We start from the raw sequence: 19,194 nt of genomic DNA, 5'->3' as shown, positions 1-19,194 counted from the left end.
CATTATACAGTAACACCGGGGGATGTGTCTGGGTGATGACTGGGGAGGTGACTGCTGGGAATGGGACATTATACAGTAACACCGGGGGATGTGTCTGGGTGATGACTGGGGAGGTGACTGCTGGGAATGGGACATTATACAGTAACACCGGGGGATGTGTCTGGGTGATGACTGGAGAGGTGACTGCTGGGAATGGGACATTATACAGTAACACCGGGGGATGTGTCTGGGTGATGACTGGAGAGGTGACTGCTGGGAATGGGACATTATACAGTAACACCGGGGGATGTGTCTGGGTGATGACTGGAGAGGTGACTGCTGAGAATGGGACATTATACAGTAACACCGGGGGATGTGTCTGGGTGATGACTGGAGAGGTGACTGCTGGGAAGGGGACATTATACAGTAACACCGGGGGATGTGTCTGGGTGATGACTGGGGAGGTGACTGTTGGGAATGGGACATTATACAGTAACACCGGGGGATGTGTCTGGGTGATCTGGAGAGGTGACTGCTGGGAATGGGACATTATACAGTAACACCGGGGGATGTGTCTGGGTGATGACTGGGGAGGTGACTGCTGGGAATGGGACATTATACAGTAACACCGGGGGATGTGTCTGGGTGATGACTGGAGAGAGGTGACTGCTGGGAATGGGACATTATACAGTAACACCGGGGGATGTGTCTGGGTGATGACTGGAGAGGTGACTGCTGGGAATGGGACATTATACAGTAACACCGGGGGATGTGTCTGGGTGATGACTGGAGAGGTGACTGCTGAGAATGGGACATTATACAGTAACACCGGGGGATGTGTCTGGGTGATGACTGGAGAGGTGACTGCTGGGAATGGGACATTATACAGTAACACCGGGGGATGTGTCTGGGTGATGACTGGAGAGGTGACTGCTGGGAATGAGACATTATACAGTAACACCGGGGGATGTGTCTGGGTGATGACTGGAGAGGTGACTGCTGGGAATGGGACATTATACAGTAACACCGGGGGATGTGTCTGGGTGATGACTGGAGAGGTGACTGCTGGGAATGAGACATTATACAGTAACACCGGGGGATGTGTCTGGGTGATGACTGGAGAGGTGACTGCTGGGAATGGGACATTATACAGTAACACCGGGGGATGTGTCTGGGTGATGACTGGAGAGGTGACTGCTGGGAATGGGACATTATACAGTAACACCGGGGGATGTGTCTGGGTGATGACTGTATCATTGTGTGTGTCAGGTTCCTATAAGGTGAGAGGACGTCACTGTCTGTGTTTATTTACAGGAGTGTTTAAAAGGAGATGTGAATCTCAAGCAGGTGATGATGGAGAATGACCAACCTCGCAAATCACAGGGTAAGTGGAAATTTAATCCCGATCATAAAGATAAGAGGTGCAATCTCAGGCGTGGACAAGTGCACGTGATACACTGTGCTGACAGCCGTAGCTGGGTTCCATGTGTGCAGTGTCCTCAGATCCCCAGGATTTCTTCTGTTCCAATGGAATTATATGGTACTTCGCATTGCTATAGCTGTGAGCTCCACACCAGTCCCAACCTTGTCTGTCTTGACGTCCGGTGACTACACTCGGCCTGTGCCTAGCAAATCTTAGCTATATTCAGCGCTATTTGTCACAACGAATATTGTTATTTATGAAAGCAGATAATGTAGGTAAAAATCACTTTTCTCTACGTTATCTGCAAACATCTAACGAAATCTTTCCGCTGTTATTAAAAAACGATAAATGCCCTTTTGTGGCTTATCAATTTTCACATATCGGCAGGATGTACATGCAGTGGCATCCCCTGGGAAGTCTGGCTCCATGCGAGATCTCGCAATTTTTCCATGCGCAGTGGGACCGGCCAGGAGGTAAGACACAGCAGATCATAGCGCTAGGCTGATGCGCTGTGGGTCTTGCAGGACTTTCCAGAGGCGGCCAAGATGTTAATACATCTCACCGTTCTTGCTCCCTGCTGTGCCTCGATAAGAGGCAAGGCGGGAAGAGCTGCACTTTTGTAAACTCGGACTCCATTATGTTGTCCCCATGCTTAAAACCATATATTCTTCTAGTCTGTCCATTTTTATCCCTCAAACCCTTAGACATTATTAAAATCCTTAGTTTGTTCTGGTCACATTTCAGATCATCTTGTGTCTTAAATTCCCTTACTATATTTGCCTCTACTCATACCAGTCTGGGAGATGAGGGAGTCTGGTGTCACAGTGACATCACTATTATCCCTATTGCTAACACAGGGACCTGACTGGGGAGGTGAGGGGGTCTGGGAGTGTCACAGTGACATCACTATTATCTCTATTACTAACACAGGGACCTGACTGGGGAGGTGAGGGGGTCTGGGAGTGTCACAGTGACATCACTATTATCTCTATTACTAACACAGGGACCTGACTGGGGAGGTGAGGGAGTCTGGGAGTGTCACAGTGACATCACTATAATCTCTATTACTAACACAGGGACCTGACTGGGGAGGTGAGGGAGTCTGGGAGTGTCACAGTGACATCACTATTATCTCTATTACTAACACAGGACCTGACTGGGGAGGTGAGGGATTCTGGGAGTGTCACAGTGACATCACTATTATCTCTATTACTAACACAAGGACCTGACTGGGGAGGTGAGGGGGTCTGGGAGTGTCACAGTGACATCACTATTATCTCTATTACTAACACAGGACCTGACTGGGGAGGTGAGGGAGTCTGGGAGTGTCACAGTGACATCACTATTATCTCTATTACTAACACAGGGACCTGACTGGGGAGGTGAGGGAGTCTGGGAGTGTCACAGTGACATCACTATTATCTCTATTACTAACACAGGGACCTGACTGGGGAGGTGAGGGAGTCTGGGAGTGTCACAGTGACATCACTATTATCTCTATTACTAACACAGGGACCTGACTGGGGAGGTGAGGGAGTCTGGGAGTGTCACAGTGACATCACTATTATCTCTATTACTAACACAGGACCTGACTGGGGAGGTGAGGGAGTCTGGGAGTGTCACAGTGACATCACTATTATCTCTATTACTAACACAGGAACCTGACTGGGGAGGAGAGGGAGTCTGGGAGTGTCACAGCGACATCACTCTTATCTCTATTACTAACACAGGGACCTGACTGGGGAGGTGAGGGAGTCTGGGAGTGTCACAGTGACATCACTATTATCTCTATTACTAACACAGGGACCTGACTGGGGAGGTGAGGGGGTCTGGGAGTGTCACAGTGACATCACTATTATCTCTATTACTAACACAGGGACATGACTGGGGAGGTGAGGGGGTCTGGGAGTGTCACAGTGACATCACTATTATCTCTATTACTAACACAGGACCTGACTGGGGAGGTGAGGGAGTCTGGGAGTGTCACAGTGACATCACTATTATCTCTATTACTAACACAGGACCTGACTGGGGAGGTGAGGGAGTCTGGGAGTGTCACAGTGACATCACTATTATCTCTATTACTAACACAGGAACCTGACTGGGGAGGAGAGGGAGTCTGGGAGTGTCACAGCGACATCACTCTTATCTCTATTACTAACACAGGGACCTGACTGGGGAGGTGAGGGAGTCTGGGAGTGTCACAGTGACATCACTATTATCTCTATTACTAACACAGGGACCTGACTGGGGAGGTGAGGGGGTCTGGGAGTGTCACAGTGACATCACTATTATCTCTATTACTAACACAGGGACATGACTGGGGAGGTGAGGGGGTCTGGGAGTGTCACAGTGACATCACTATTATCTCTATTACTAACACAGGGACCTGACTGGGGAGGTGAGGGAGTCTGGGAGTGTCACAGTGACATCACTATTATCTCTATTACTAACACAGGGACCTGACTGGGGAGGTGAGGGGGTCTGGGAGTGTCACAGTGACATCACTATTATCTCTATTACTAACACAGGGACCTGACTGGGGAGGTGAGGGAGTCTGGGAGTGTCACAGTGACATCACTATAATCTCTATTACTAACACAGGGACCTGACTGGGGAGGTGAGGGAGTCTGGGAGTGTCACAGTGACATCACTATTATCTCTATTACTAACACAGGACCTGACTGGGGAGGTGAGGGATTCTGGGAGTGTCACAGTGACATCACTATTATCTCTATTACTAACACAAGGACCTGACTGGGGAGGTGAGGGGGTCTGGGAGTGTCACAGTGACATCACTATTATCTCTATTACTAACACAGGACCTGACTGGGGAGGTGAGGGAGTCTGGGAGTGTCACAGTGACATCACTATTATCTCTATTACTAACACAGGGACCTGACTGGGGAGGTGAGGGAGTCTGGGAGTGTCACAGTGACATCACTATTATCTCTATTACTAACACAGGGACCTGACTGGGGAGGTGAGGGAGTCTGGGAGTGTCACAGTGACATCACTATTATCTCTATTACTAACACAGGGACCTGACTGGGGAGGTGAGGGAGTCTGGGAGTGTCACAGTGACATCACTATTATCTCTATTACTAACACAGGACCTGACTGGGGAGGTGAGGGAGTCTGGGAGTGTCACAGTGACATCACTATTATCTCTATTACTAACACAGGAACCTGACTGGGGAGGAGAGGGAGTCTGGGAGTGTCACAGCGACATCACTCTTATCTCTATTACTAACACAGGGACCTGACTGGGGAGGTGAGGGAGTCTGGGAGTGTCACAGTGACATCACTCTTATCTCTATTACTAACACAGGGACCTGACTGGGGAGGTGAGGGAGCCTGGGAGTGTCACAGTGACATCACTATTATCTCTATTACTAACACAGGGACCTGACTGGGGAGGTGGGGGAGTCTGGGAGTGTCACAGTGACATCACTATTATCTCTATTACTAACACAGGACCTGACTGGGGAGGTGAGGGAGTCTGGGAGTGTCACAGTGACATCACTATAATCTCTATTACTAACACAGGGACCTGACTGGGGAGGTGAGGGAGTCTGGGAGTGTCACAGTGACATCACTATTATCTCTATTACTAACACAGGGACCTGACTGGGGAGATGAGGGAGTCTGGTGTCACAGTGACATCACTATTATCCCTATTGCTAACACAGGGACCTGACTGGGGAGGTGAGGGGGTCTGGGAGTGTCACAGTGACATCACTATTATCTCTATTACTAACACAGGGACCTGACTGGGGAGGTGAGGGAGTCTGGGAGTGTCACAGTGACATCACTATTATCTCTATTACTAACACAGGGACCTGACTGGGGAGGTGAGGGGGTCTGGGAGTGTCACAGTGACATCACTATTATCTCTATTACTAACACAGGGACCTGACTGGGGAGGTGAGGGAGTCTGGGAGTGTCACAGTGACATCACTATAATCTCTATTACTAACACAGGGACCTGACTGGGGAGGTGAGGGAGTCTGGGAGTGTCACAGTGACATCACTATTATCTCTATTACTAACACAGGACCTGACTGGGGAGGTGAGGGATTCTGGGAGTGTCACAGTGACATCACTATTATCTCTATTACTAACACAAGGACCTGACTGGGGAGGTGAGGGGGTCTGGGAGTGTCACAGTGACATCACTATTATCTCTATTACTAACACAGGACCTGACTGGGGAGGTGAGGGAGTCTGGGAGTGTCACAGTGACATCACTATTATCTCTATTACTAACACAGGGACCTGACTGGGGAGGTGAGGGAGTCTGGGAGTGTCACAGTGACATCACTATTATCTCTATTACTAACACAGGGACCTGACTGGGGAGGTGAGGGAGTCTGGGAGTGTCACAGTGACATCACTATTATCTCTATTACTAACACAGGGACCTGACTGGGGAGGTGAGGGAGTCTGGGAGTGTCACAGTGACATCACTATTATCTCTATTACTAACACAGGACCTGACTGGGGAGGTGAGGGAGTCTGGGAGTGTCACAGTGACATCACTATTATCTCTATTACTAACACAGGAACCTGACTGGGGAGGAGAGGGAGTCTGGGAGTGTCACAGCGACATCACTCTTATCTCTATTACTAACACAGGGACCTGACTGGGGAGGTGAGGGAGTCTGGGAGTGTCACAGTGACATCACTCTTATCTCTATTACTAACACAGGGACCTGACTGGGGAGGTGAGGGAGCCTGGGAGTGTCACAGTGACATCACTATTATCTCTATTACTAACACAGGGACCTGACTGGGGAGGTGGGGGAGTCTGGGAGTGTCACAGTGACATCACTATTATCTCTATTACTAACACAGGACCTGACTGGGGAGGTGAGGGAGTCTGGGAGTGTCACAGTGACATCACTATAATCTCTATTACTAACACAGGGACCTGACTGGGGAGGTGAGGGAGTCTGGGAGTGTCACAGTGACATCACTATTATCTCTATTACTAACACAGGGACCTGACTGGGGAGGTGAGGGGGTCTGGGAGTGTCACAGTGACATCACTATTATCTCTATTACTAACACAGGGACCTGACTGGGGAGGTGAGGGGGTCTGGGAGTGTCACAGTGACATCACTATTATCTCTATTACTAACACAGGGACCTGACTGGGGAGGTGAGGGAGTCTGGGAGTGTCACAGTGACATCACTATAATCTCTATTACTAACACAGGGACCTGACTGGGGAGGTGAGGGAGTCTGGGAGTGTCACAGTGACATCACTATTATCTCTATTACTAACACAGGACCTGACTGGGGAGGTGAGGGATTCTGGGAGTGTCACAGTGACATCACTATTATCTCTATTACTAACACAAGGACCTGACTGGGGAGGTGAGGGGGTCTGGGAGTGTCACAGTGACATCACTATTATCTCTATTACTAACACAAGGACCTGACTGGGGAGGTGAGGGGGTCTGGGAGTGTCACAGTGACATCACTATTATCTCTATTACTAACACAGGACCTGACTGGGGAGGTGAGGGAGTCTGGGAGTGTCACAGTGACATCACTATTATCTCTATTACTAACACAGGGACCTGACTGGGGAGGTGAGGGAGTCTGGGAGTGTCACAGTGACATCACTATTATCTCTATTACTAACACAGGGACCTGACTGGGGAGGTGAGGGGGTCTGGGAGTGTCACAGTGACATCACTATTATCTCTATTACTAACACAGGGACCTGACTGGGGAGGTGAGGGGGTCTGGGAGTGTCACAGTGACATCACTATTATCTCTATTACTAACACAGGGACCTGACTGGGGAGGTGAGGGAGTCTGGGAGTGTCACAGTGACATCACTATAATCTCTATTACTAACACAGGGACCTGACTGGGGAGGTGAGGGAGTCTGGGAGTGTCACAGTGACATCACTATTATCTCTATTACTAACACAGGACCTGACTGGGGAGGTGAGGGATTCTGGGAGTGTCACAGTGACATCACTATTATCTCTATTACTAACACAAGGACCTGACTGGGGAGGTGAGGGGGTCTGGGAGTGTCACAGTGACATCACTATTATCTCTATTACTAACACAGGACCTGACTGGGGAGGTGAGGGAGTCTGGGAGTGTCACAGTGACATCACTATTATCTCTATTACTATCACAGGGACCTGACTGGGGAGGTGAGGGAGTCTGGGAGTGTCACAGTGACATCACTATTATCTCTATTACTAACACAGGGACCTGACTGGGGAGGTGAGGGAGTCTGGGAGTGTCACAGTGACATCACTATTATCTCTATTACTAACACAGGGACCTGACTGGGGAGGTGAGGGAGTCTGGGAGTGTCACAGTGACATCACTATTATCTCTATTACTAACACAGGACCTGACTGGGGAGGTGAGGGAGTCTGGGAGTGTCACAGTGACATCACTATTATCTCTATTACTAACACAGGAACCTGCCTGGGGAGGAGAGGGAGTCTGGGAGTGTCACAGCGACATCACTCTTATCTCTATTACTAACACAGGGACCTGACTGGGGAGGTGAGGGAGTCTGGGAGTGTCACAGTGACATCACTCTTATCTCTATTACTAACACAGGGACCTGACTGGGGAGGTGAGGGAGCCTGGGAGTGTCACAGTGACATCACTATTATCTCTATTACTAACACAGGGACCTGACTGGGGAGGTGGGGGAGTCTGGGAGTGTCACAGTGACATCACTATTATCTCTATTACTAACACAGGACCTGACTGGGGAGGTGAGGGAGTCTGGGAGTGTCACAGTGACATCACTATAATCTCTATTACTAACACAGGGACCTGACTGGGGAGGTGAGGGAGTCTGGGAGTGTCACAGTGACATCACTATTATCTCTATTACTAACACAGGGACCTGACTGGGGAGGTGAGGGGGTCTGGGAGTGTCACAGTGACATCACTATTATCTCTATTACTAACACAGGGACCTGACTGGGGAGGTGAGGGGGTCTGGGAGTGTCACAGTGACATCACTATTATCTCTATTACTAACACAGGGACCTGACTGGGGAGGTGAGGGAGTCTGGGAGTGTCACAGTGACATCACTATAATCTCTATTACTATCACAGGGACCTGACTGGGGAGGTGAGGGAGTCTGGGAGTGTCACAGTGACATCACTATTATCTCTATTACTAACACAGGACCTGACTGGGGAGGTGAGGGATTCTGGGAGTGTCACAGTGACATCACTATTATCTCTATTACTAACACAAGGACCTGACTGGGGAGGTGAGGGGGTCTGGGAGTGTCACAGTGACATCACTATTATCTCTATTACTAACACAAGGACCTGACTGGGGAGGTGAGGGGGTCTGGGAGTGTCACAGTGACATCACTATTATCTCTATTACTAACACAGGACCTGACTGGGGAGGTGAGGGAGTCTGGGAGTGTCACAGTGACATCACTATTATCTCTATTACTAACACAGGGACCTGACTGGGGAGGTGAGGGAGTCTGGGAGTGTCACAGTGACATCACTATTATCTCTATTACTAACACAGGGACCTGACTGGGGAGGTGAGGGGGTCTGGGAGTGTCACAGTGACATCACTATTATCTCTATTACTAACACAGGGACCTGACTGGGGAGGTGAGGGGGTCTGGGAGTGTCACAGTGACATCACTATTATCTCTATTACTAACACAGGGACCTGACTGGGGAGGTGAGGGAGTCTGGGAGTGTCACAGTGACATCACTATAATCTCTATTACTAACACAGGGACCTGACTGGGGAGGTGAGGGAGTCTGGGAGTGTCACAGTGACATCACTATTATCTCTATTACTAACACAGGACCTGACTGGGGAGGTGAGGGATTCTGGGAGTGTCACAGTGACATCACTATTATCTCTATTACTAACACAAGGACCTGACTGGGGAGGTGAGGGGGTCTGGGAGTGTCACAGTGACATCACTATTATCTCTATTACTAACACAGGACCTGACTGGGGAGGTGAGGGAGTCTGGGAGTGTCACAGTGACATCACTATTATCTCTATTACTAACACAGGGACCTGACTGGGGAGGTGAGGGAGTCTGGGAGTGTCACAGTGACATCACTATTATCTCTATTACTAACACAGGGACCTGACTGGGGAGGTGAGGGAGTCTGGGAGTGTCACAGTGACATCACTATTATCTCTATTACTAACACAGGGACCTGACTGGGGAGGTGAGGGAGTCTGGGAGTGTCACAGTGACATCACTATTATCTCTATTACTAACACAGGACCTGACTGGGGAGGTGAGGGAGTCTGGGAGTGTCACAGTGACATCACTATTATCTCTATTACTAACACAGGAACCTGACTGGGGAGGAGAGGGAGTCTGGGAGTGTCACAGCGACATCACTCTTATCTCTATTACTAACACAGGGACCTGACTGGGGAGGTGAGGGAGTCTGGGAGTGTCACAGTGACATCACTCTTATCTCTATTACTAACACAGGGACCTGACTGGGGAGGTGAGGGAGCCTGGGAGTGTCACAGTGACATCACTATTATCTCTATTACTAACACAGGGACCTGACTGGGGAGGTGGGGGAGTCTGGGAGTGTCACAGTGACATCACTATTATCTCTATTACTAACACAGGACCTGACTGGGGAGGTGAGGGAGTCTGGGAGTGTCACAGTGACATCACTATAATCTCTATTACTAACACAGGGACCTGACTGGGGAGGTGAGGGAGTCTGGGAGTGTCACAGTGACATCACTATTATCTCTATTACTAACACAGGACCTGACTGGGGAGGTGAGGGATTCTGGGAGTGTCACAGTGACATCACTATTATCTCTATTACTAACACAAGGACCTGACTGGGGAGGTGAGGGGGTCTGGGAGTGTCACAGTGACATCACTATTATCTCTATTACTAACACAGGACCTGACTGGGGAGGTGAGGGAGTCTGGGAGTGTCACAGTGACATCACTATTATCTCTATTACTAACACAGGGACCTGACTGGGGAGGTGAGGGAGTCTGGGAGTGTCACAGTGACATCACTATTATCTCTATTACTAACACAGGGACCTGACTGGGGAGGTGAGGGGGTCTGGGAGTGTCACAGTGACATCACTATTATCTCTATTACTAACACAGGGACCTTACTGGGGAGGTGAGGGAGTCTGGGAGTGTCACAGTGACATCACTATTATCTCTATTACTAACACAGGGACCTGACTGGGGAGGTGAGGGAGTCTGGGAGTGTCACAGTGACATCACTATTATCTCTATTACTAACACAGGGACCTGACTGGGGAGGTGAGGGAGTCTGGGAGTGTCACAGTGACATCACTATTATCTCTATTACTAACACAGGACCTGACTGGGGAGGTGAGGGAGTCTGGGAGTGTCACAGTGACATCACTATTATCTCTATTACTAACACAGGAACCTGACTGGGGAGGTGAGGGAGTCTGGTAGTGTCACAGCGACATCACTCTTATCTCTATTACTAACACAGGGACCTGACTGGGGAGGTGAGGGAGTCTGGGAGTGTCACAGTGACATCACTCTTATCTCTATTACTAACACAGGGACCTGACTGGGGAGGTGAGGGAGCCTGGAAGTGTCACAGTGACATCACTATTATCTCTATTACTAACACAGGGACCTGACTGGGGAGGTGGGGGAGTCTGGGAGTGTCACAGTGACATCACTATTATCTCTATTACTAACACAGGACCTGACTGGGGAGGTGAGGGAGTCTGGGAGTGTCACAGTGACATCACTATTATCTCTATAACTAACACAGGAACCTGACTGGGGAGGTGAGGGAGTCTGGGAGTGTCACAGCGACATCACTCTTATCTCTATTACTAACACAGGGACCTGACTGGGGAGGTGAGGGAGTCTGGGAGTGTCACAGTGACATCACTATTATCTCTATTACTAACACAGGGACCTGACTGGGGAGGTGAGGGAGTCTGGGAGTGTCACAGCGACATCACTATTATCTCTATTACTAACACAGGGACCTGACTGGGGAGGTGAGGGAGTCTGGGAGTGTCACAGCGATATTACTATTATCTCTATTACTAACACAGGGACCTGACTGGGGTGGTGAGGGAGTCTGGGAGTGTCACAGTGACATCACTATTATCTCTATTACTAACACAGGGACCTGACTGGGGAGGTGAGGGAGTCTGGGAGTGTCACAGTGACATCACTATTATCTCTATTACTAACACAGGGACCTGACTGGGGAGGTGAGGGAGTCTAGGAGTGTCACAGTGACATCACTATTATCTCTTACTAACACAGGACCTGACTGGGGAGGTGAGGGAGTCTGGGAGTGTCACAGCGACATTACTATTATCTCTATTACTAACACAGGGACCTGACTGGGGTGGTGTGGGAGTCTGGGAGTGTCACAGCGACATCACTATTATATCTCTATTACTAACACAGGGACCTGACTGGGGAGGTGAGGGAGTCTGGGAGTGTCACAGCGACATCACTCTTATCTCTATTACTAACACAGGGACCTGACGGGGGAGGTGAGGGAGTCTGGGAGTGTCACAGCGACATCACTCTTATCTCTATTACTAACACAGGGACCTGACTGGGGAGGTGAGGGAGTCTGGGAGTGTCACAGCGACATCACTATTATCTCTATTACTAACACAGGAACCTGACTGGGGAGGTGAGGGGGTCTGGGAGTGTCACAGTGACATCACTATTATCTCTATTACTAACACAGGAACCTGACTGGGGAGGTGAGGGGGTCTGGGAGTGTCACAGTGACATCACTATTATCTCTATTACTAACACAGGGACCTGACTGGGGAGGTGAGGGGGTCTGGGCGTGTCACAGTGACATCACTATTATCTCTATTACTAACACAGGGACCTGACTGGGGAGGTGAGGGGGTCTGGGAGTGTCACAGTGACATCACTATTATCTCTATTACTAACACAGGGACCTGACTGGGGAGGTGAGGGAGTCTGGGAGTGTCACAGTGACATCACTATTATCTCTATTACTAACACAGGACCTGACTGGGGAGGTGAGGGAGTCTGGGAGTGTCACAGTGACATCACCATTATCTCTATTACTAACACAGGACCTGACTGGGGAGGTGAGGGAGTCTGGGAGTGTCACAGTGACATCACTATTACCTCTATTACTAACACAGGACCTGACTGGGGAGGTGAGGGAGTCTGGGAGTGTCACAGTGACATCACTATTACCTCTATTACTAACACAGGCACCTGACTGGGGAGGTGAGGGAGTCTGGGAGTGTCACAGTGACATCACTATTATCTCTATTACTAACACAGGGACCTGACTGGGGAGGTGAGGGAGTCTGGGAGTGTCACAGTGACATCACTATTATCTCTATTACTAACACAGGGACCTGACTGGGGAGGTGAGGGAGTCTGGGAGTGTCACAGTGACATCACTATTATCTCTATTACTAACACAGGGACCTGACTGGGGAGGTGAGGGAGTCTGGGAGTGTCACAGTGACATCACTATTATCTCTATTACTAACACAGGGACCTGACTGGGGAGGTGAGGGAGTCTGGGAGTGTCACAGTGACATCGCTATTATCTCTATTACTAACACAGGGACCTGACTGGGGAGGTGAGGGAGTCTGGGAGTGTCACAGCGACATTACTATTATCTCTATTACTAACACAGGGACCTGACTGGGGAGGTGAGGGAGTCTGGGAGTGTCACAGCGACATCACTATTATCTCTATTACTAACACAGGGACCTGACTGGGGAGGTGAGGGAGTCTGGGAGTGTCACAGCGACATCACTATTATCTCTATTACTAACACAGGGACCTGACTGGGGAAGTGAGGGAGTCTGGGAGTGTCACAGTGACATCACTATTATCTCTATTACTAACACAGGGACCTGACTGGAGAGGTGAGGGAGTCTGGGAGTGTCACAGTGACATCACTATTATCTCTATTACTAACACAGGGACCTGACTGGGGAGGTGAGGGAGTCTGGGAGTGTCACAGTGACATCACTATTATCTCTATTATTAACACAGGGACCTGACTGGGGAGGTGAGGGAGTCTGGGAGTGTCACAGTGACATCACTATTATCTCTATTATTAACACAGGGACCTGACTGGGGAGGTGAGGGAGTCTGGGAGTGTCACAGTGACATCACTATTATCTCTATTACTAACACAGGGACCTGACTGGGGAGGTGAGGGGGTCTGGGAGTGTCACAGTGACATCACTCTTATCTCTATTATTAACACAGGGACCTGACTGGGGAGGTGAGGGAGTCTGGGAGTGTCACAGTGACATCACTATTATCTCTATTACTAACAGAGGGACCTGACTGGAGAGGTGAGGTCCACTTATCTACTACCCTTTTATTGTTGTAATTCATTACTCAAATTTCCCGTTTTTATGTTCTAATACATCTGTTCCTGTATAATGGTTGCCTCCTCCTCTTCTTGTTACCACCCTATTACGTTTTTAAGCATTTTCATATCCAACCCCCTTATCCTGCTCCTAGCTTAACATGTTGAGGTCTCTCCTGGTAAATTGTGATATGTAGAGGAGTTTTAGAAGCCATCCTTTGCACAGCCTCTAATTTAAGTCGTCCATACACTGCGCGATATTCCATAAAACCAGCCGACCAAACGACTGGTTTGAACAATTATCGATAAGTATGTGGCACTGACCGATAATCGTTTGCTGAAAAATGGCCTAGAGAGCGTACAGTTTGGTTCAATCCACCCAACTGTTGTTTAGCCAACTTCTGACTGTGAATGGAGGTGGCCTACATACATCGTGCAGTATATACAGGTGCCCCGGACTATCCGGCAGCCTTCTCCTCCCCTGTCCCTGCCAGCTGGTAGGTGCAGCGTATGCTCAGCATTACTTATGTCGTTCGGGTGACATGAACTCCAGGGCTGGGCACAGTGACCCAGGTGCCGTCTTTAATTTGCACTTTGCCGCAAAATACACAGAGAAGCAGTTAACTTGCGCTATTGTTGGTACAATACAATGTAAAGTGACATATCTGGGGAACAACACGCAGGGACTAGTTAGGCCGAGGACAAGGGGAAACGCGCTGTATCTTGTAGTGGCTAGGACCAAAAGGCATATTGTCGCTCGATGAGCCTGTACGCAAGGCAAGGGTGAGCGCACAGTATCAGAGCCACTGAACGGACGTGGAGACTGCTGGCAGCTGCCATTTGTGTACTGTTAGTACTATATTCAGCATTTTAATTTTTGAGACCCAATGGGACGATTTTGCCTTTCCTTGCCATTAACCTGTGGTTGCCGCACTTTCAACCTTGATTTTAATATATACCTGGATCATCAGTCATTTTGGTCAGCCCCTCTGGTGCGTCTCTCCTATATAGATTATATATGTTATATTTAGGGATGTGCAGGCTCGGATTAGTTCGGATATTCCCGCCAAATTCTGATATATATTTTTTCCCGCCAAAAAACGGGTCTCAGAAAGAGGCAAAACGTCATCTTTCATGGACAAACATCATCATTCCTGGACAAAAGTCCATGAAAGATGATGTTTGTCCATGAAAGATGACGTTTTGCCTCTTTCTGAGACCCGATTTTTGGCGGGAAAAATCTGAATTTGGCGGGAAAGTCAGAACTAATCCGAGCCTGCACATCCCTAGTTATAAATAGTTATGTTATTGTGCTAAAGTGTATCCGTACTTATAGTAATTTTCTCTCCCGCAGAGAGGTCTGAGCGTGCAAAGCCCAAACTTCCATCTGATATTACGAAGGAGATATCGGATCGCGAGGAAGGAGATCTCAGTGACGCAGACACGAATACGGCCGCTGACAGCGCAGAGAGAGAGTACACGTTAGTGAGAATCAAGGAGGAGTCAGACTCTAGTTATGGCGGAAACTTGAGCGACACTGACACCGCAGACCGTCCATCTACTCACATTAAGGGGGAATCTGTCTCATGCGAGGAAGAGGATCTTACAGACGCCGACATTTATCCGCCCGCCGGTCATGCGCAATCCACGCCTACTCATACAAAGGAGGAATCCGTTTCTGGCGACGAAGATATCGAGACCGGTTACATTACCATTCACATCAAAGAGGAATCCGTCTCGGAAGAGGAGGGAAACTTAACCGACCCCGACCTGAACGCGCCAGCGGATTCTGCCTCACCTCATACAGAGGACGGCAGTGCTCAGAAAGGGGGCAGGAGTCCCGCAGCGAGGTCCAGGGAGGGCGGCCAGCGACTAAGTCACCCGACCTCGACTCCCTGCCCAGCGTCGCAGGGCGCCGAGAAGACGTACAGCTGCCCCGAGTGCAAGAGGAGCTTCACCAAGAGCTCCGAGTTTCTAAAGCACCAGCTCATCTACAAAGGGCCGCACTCGCTGGCCTGCCCGGAATGCGGCAAGTGTTTTGCGAAAAAGACGCAGCTGGTCAAGCACCAGCGCATCCACACCAGACCGAAGCCTTACACCTGCCCCGAATGCGAGAAGTCTTTCCCCCTGAGGTCGCTGCTGATAACGCATCAGAGGATCCACACCGGAGAGAAGCCCTTTTCTTGCACAGATTGCGGCAAGTGTTTCACCCAGCAGTCCTCGCTCATTAAACACCTGAGGTCTCACTCGGGGGAGAAGCCCTACTCCTGCGCCACCTGCGGGAAGAACTTCAGCAGCAGCACAAACCTCATCCTGCACCACAGAATCCACACGGGCGAGAAGCCCTTCGTCTGCTCCGAGTGCGGGAAAGGCTTTGGGCAGAAGTCGCTTCTGATTATCCACCAGAGGAGCCACACGGGAGAGAAGCCCTACTTCTGCAGCGAATGCGGCAAGTTCTTCACCAGCAAGTCCCCCTTCGTCAGACACCAGAGGATCCACACCGGGGAGAAGCCTTTCTCCTGCTCGGAGTGCGGGAAGTGTTTCAACCAGAAGTCGCTGCTCATCAAGCACGAGAGAGTTCACACGGGAGAGAAGCCGTTCTCCTGCCCCGAGTGCGGGAAGTGCTTCGCCCAGAAGACGTCGCTGGTGAAACACGCGAGGACCCACTCGGGGGAAAAGCCGTACGCCTGCTCCGAGTGCGGCAAGTGCTTCTCCCGTAGCTCGCATCTCACCGTGCACCAGAGAATCCATTCCGGGGAGAAGCCCTTCACCTGTTCTGAATGCGGGAAATCTTTTAACCAGAAGTCCGTCCTCATCACTCATCAGAGGACCCACACGGGCAAGAGGCCCTATCCCTGCTCTGAATGCGGGAAATGCTTTACCCGTAGCACTCACCTTCTTCTACATCAGAGGGTACACTCATTAGAGAGCTCATTGACTCATTGATGGACCCTTGACTATGGTCCAGACTGAATACTCGCTCGATGACTATTTAATTATCGGCCAATAGATACATTGGGCCTGACTGGAAAGTCCATAAAAACTCACGCATGGCACCAGAAATGTCTTGGAAAATTGCTGGGCGTTCTTGGGCGGTGGCTGGACAGACGCTCAGAGATGGTCGTGTTGGTCTTGTGTGCGTGTTCTGGGGGGTGTCGCTGAAGGGTTTGCGCACACAGATCGCTCACAATGGAGGCCATACTCGGACGGAAAATCTGCACCTACCACCGGGCCGATGCGACTGATGGGTATTACAGAGCGTCTACAGAAGCTGACAGTGGGCTCCTCATTCCTGGCACATTCGAACACAAGGACATACGCCAGGAAAGGGCTTTGTAGTGGCATTCGCATAATGTCGCAGACAGGCAACCGCCAACCGCCGTAGCCGTTTCTGCGTCCACCAATGAATAAGCCCCTTTCTCTCTTATTCTCTTATGGAAACTTTTTTTCTTCCTGTGAATGTTTTGTACATATTACCTGATTCAGCAGAGGATGCAGGAGCTATCGAAGCTGCTAACTCATATGATAGCAGCTGCGATAGCTGAAATATGGTAATGCAGCAGGAGGCGTCCTGCCTCCTGCATGGATCACTGGGCCTGATTCAGACCCGGTCGCAAGCACTGAGCGCTCGCAACCGGGTCGATGGTGGCCCAGAGCGCGTGCGCAAGACGGAGGTGGCTCCGTCGTGCGCTTGCGCGAGACCCGGATAGCGACGGGCACTCCCTCGCTCCGGGTCTTGCACCAAAGGGGGCGTGCTGTCGATGTTGAGTGACAGCACGCCCCCTTTGGTGGACGGGTCGGTGGGGTGGCTGCCCAGACGGAGACGTTCCCATGGGAACGCCTACCGTTTGGGGGCGGCCCCACTGACATCACAAGTGATGTCAGTTGGAGAGCTTTCGGCTCTGTTTGAGCCGAAAGCTCTCTGGGGCTTGCGGCCACGAGACCCTACCACAAGGGTCTCGTCGCAAGCCCGATGGTCTTGACCATCGCGACCATCATCCTGGCCGCTCGCATTAGCTGTGGGTGGCAACCCACAGCAATGCGAGCGGCCAGGAGGCCTCTCCATAGAAAAAAAAGATGCCCTGATTCAGAGCGAGCGCTCTGTCAGAGCGTCCGGCTCTGAATCAGAGCCACTGTTCCGAGCTGCGGTCTAGAACGCAATGTCGGATTATCTGCAATGACCATTGGCCGGCTAAGTGACCCCTGGGGTCATGCAAGTCGGGCCGCCGCAGATGCTGAAAAGAGGCCAGGAAATCTCCGCAGGATTTTTTGGGAAACGGAGGCCGTCGCCCGCCCCTTCCCTGTCCCAAAACGGCAGCAAACTGTCAATCACTGACCGTCTGCTGCCAAACTGCGAGCGATACCGCAGAACCACACCGCGCACGGGCAAATTCCCGAATATCTTCCCTGCAACCTCTGGTGAATCAGGCCTATAGCCAGGATGGATAATGCTCTAAGTGGACACTAATAACACACCTTCATGTTTCATTACATTACATCAAAATTCATGTATAATTTGCCCTCTCTGTAACTAAACTTGTGTTGTTATTATTATATTTACAATAAACCGCCTCTAAAAATGTCTTCTGTTCAGAGTCCTCAGTGGTTTTGTAGATCTGCCTAGGGCTGTATTGTGGCGTTACTTGGCCGAGTTTTGAGGTTTTAAAGGATTCAGCGCCTTGGGAGGACCCCTCATTCCTGCCGCAGGCCATTTCTCTTATGGGGGGGGAGAATCACTGAGAAGGATCTGTTTGTTACGCCAAGTTGTTAGAGAGAGGAACGTTATCCACAGAAGGTGCAAAGTGTTGTCTGTTGAATAAGGTGTTAGGCTTTACCATTATACCAACAGCATGGACATTTTTTTAAAGAAAGGACGGGTTTTAGTTTTTAAAAGAAATGAAATATGTTATTACAATTCGCATTTAGGCTTCGGTGCCAGTTTCAAGTAGCTGCAAGTGTCACTCCGCTGACTTCTTAGTGGTGCAGGATGATGGGCTCGTTTATAATGTACAGCCGTCATGGCTTTACTTTGGCACCATAGAAGCTGTCGGCGTAGTCAACCTATTCACATAAGCATCAAGCGATTGTCCACGTGGGAATAATAGTGATCTAGTAGAAGACCACATCCGTCAGCCTTTCCGATGCCACTGCCTTCATCCGGTGTTCACCTACTGCGTGACCGTTTTCTGCAGCAGAGATTTGGACCTGGGAAGTCTTCTTTTGTCAGCCTGTAGGCTCGAGAGGGGGTGATGTGCCGACTCTGGCCTCCGCACTAGCTAATTAGCCAAGGGGATGAGGGCTAGGTGTAATTACCAATGAAAGCTATGTGTAACTAGCAGACATTTTAATGTAAGATTAACAAGTTTAACGCAGGAAGCAGTTCCTGCAATGAAACCTTAATCCG

The 19,194-nt window shown here is 49.9% G+C and overlaps 1 protein-coding gene across 1 annotated transcript in view; it reads left to right on the top strand.

Moving 5' to 3' along the window:
- LOC148431342 (uncharacterized) overlaps window positions 1-18,370 on the top strand; it is a 33,730-nt gene extending 15,360 nt beyond the window's left edge. Inside the window, exons 4-5 of the mRNA XM_088466082.1 lie at window positions 1,294-1,363; window positions 15,145-18,370. Of these exons, the coding sequence (XP_088322208.1) occupies window positions 1,294-1,363; window positions 15,145-16,736 (1,662 nt within the window). The 3' untranslated portion in view covers window positions 16,737-18,370. The remainder of the gene's footprint in view (window positions 1-1,293; window positions 1,364-15,144) is intronic.
- The last annotated feature ends 824 nt before the right edge of the window (window positions 18,371-19,194 follow it).

This window comes from Taudactylus pleione, unplaced genomic scaffold (assembly GCF_031769625.1).
Source record: "Taudactylus pleione unplaced genomic scaffold, aTauple2 ptg002435l, whole genome shotgun sequence".
Taxonomy (NCBI): Eukaryota; Metazoa; Chordata; class Amphibia; order Anura; family Myobatrachidae; genus Taudactylus; species Taudactylus pleione.
Note: the sequence above shows the minus strand (reverse complement) of the source record. Positions and strands in the feature narration are given on the sequence as shown.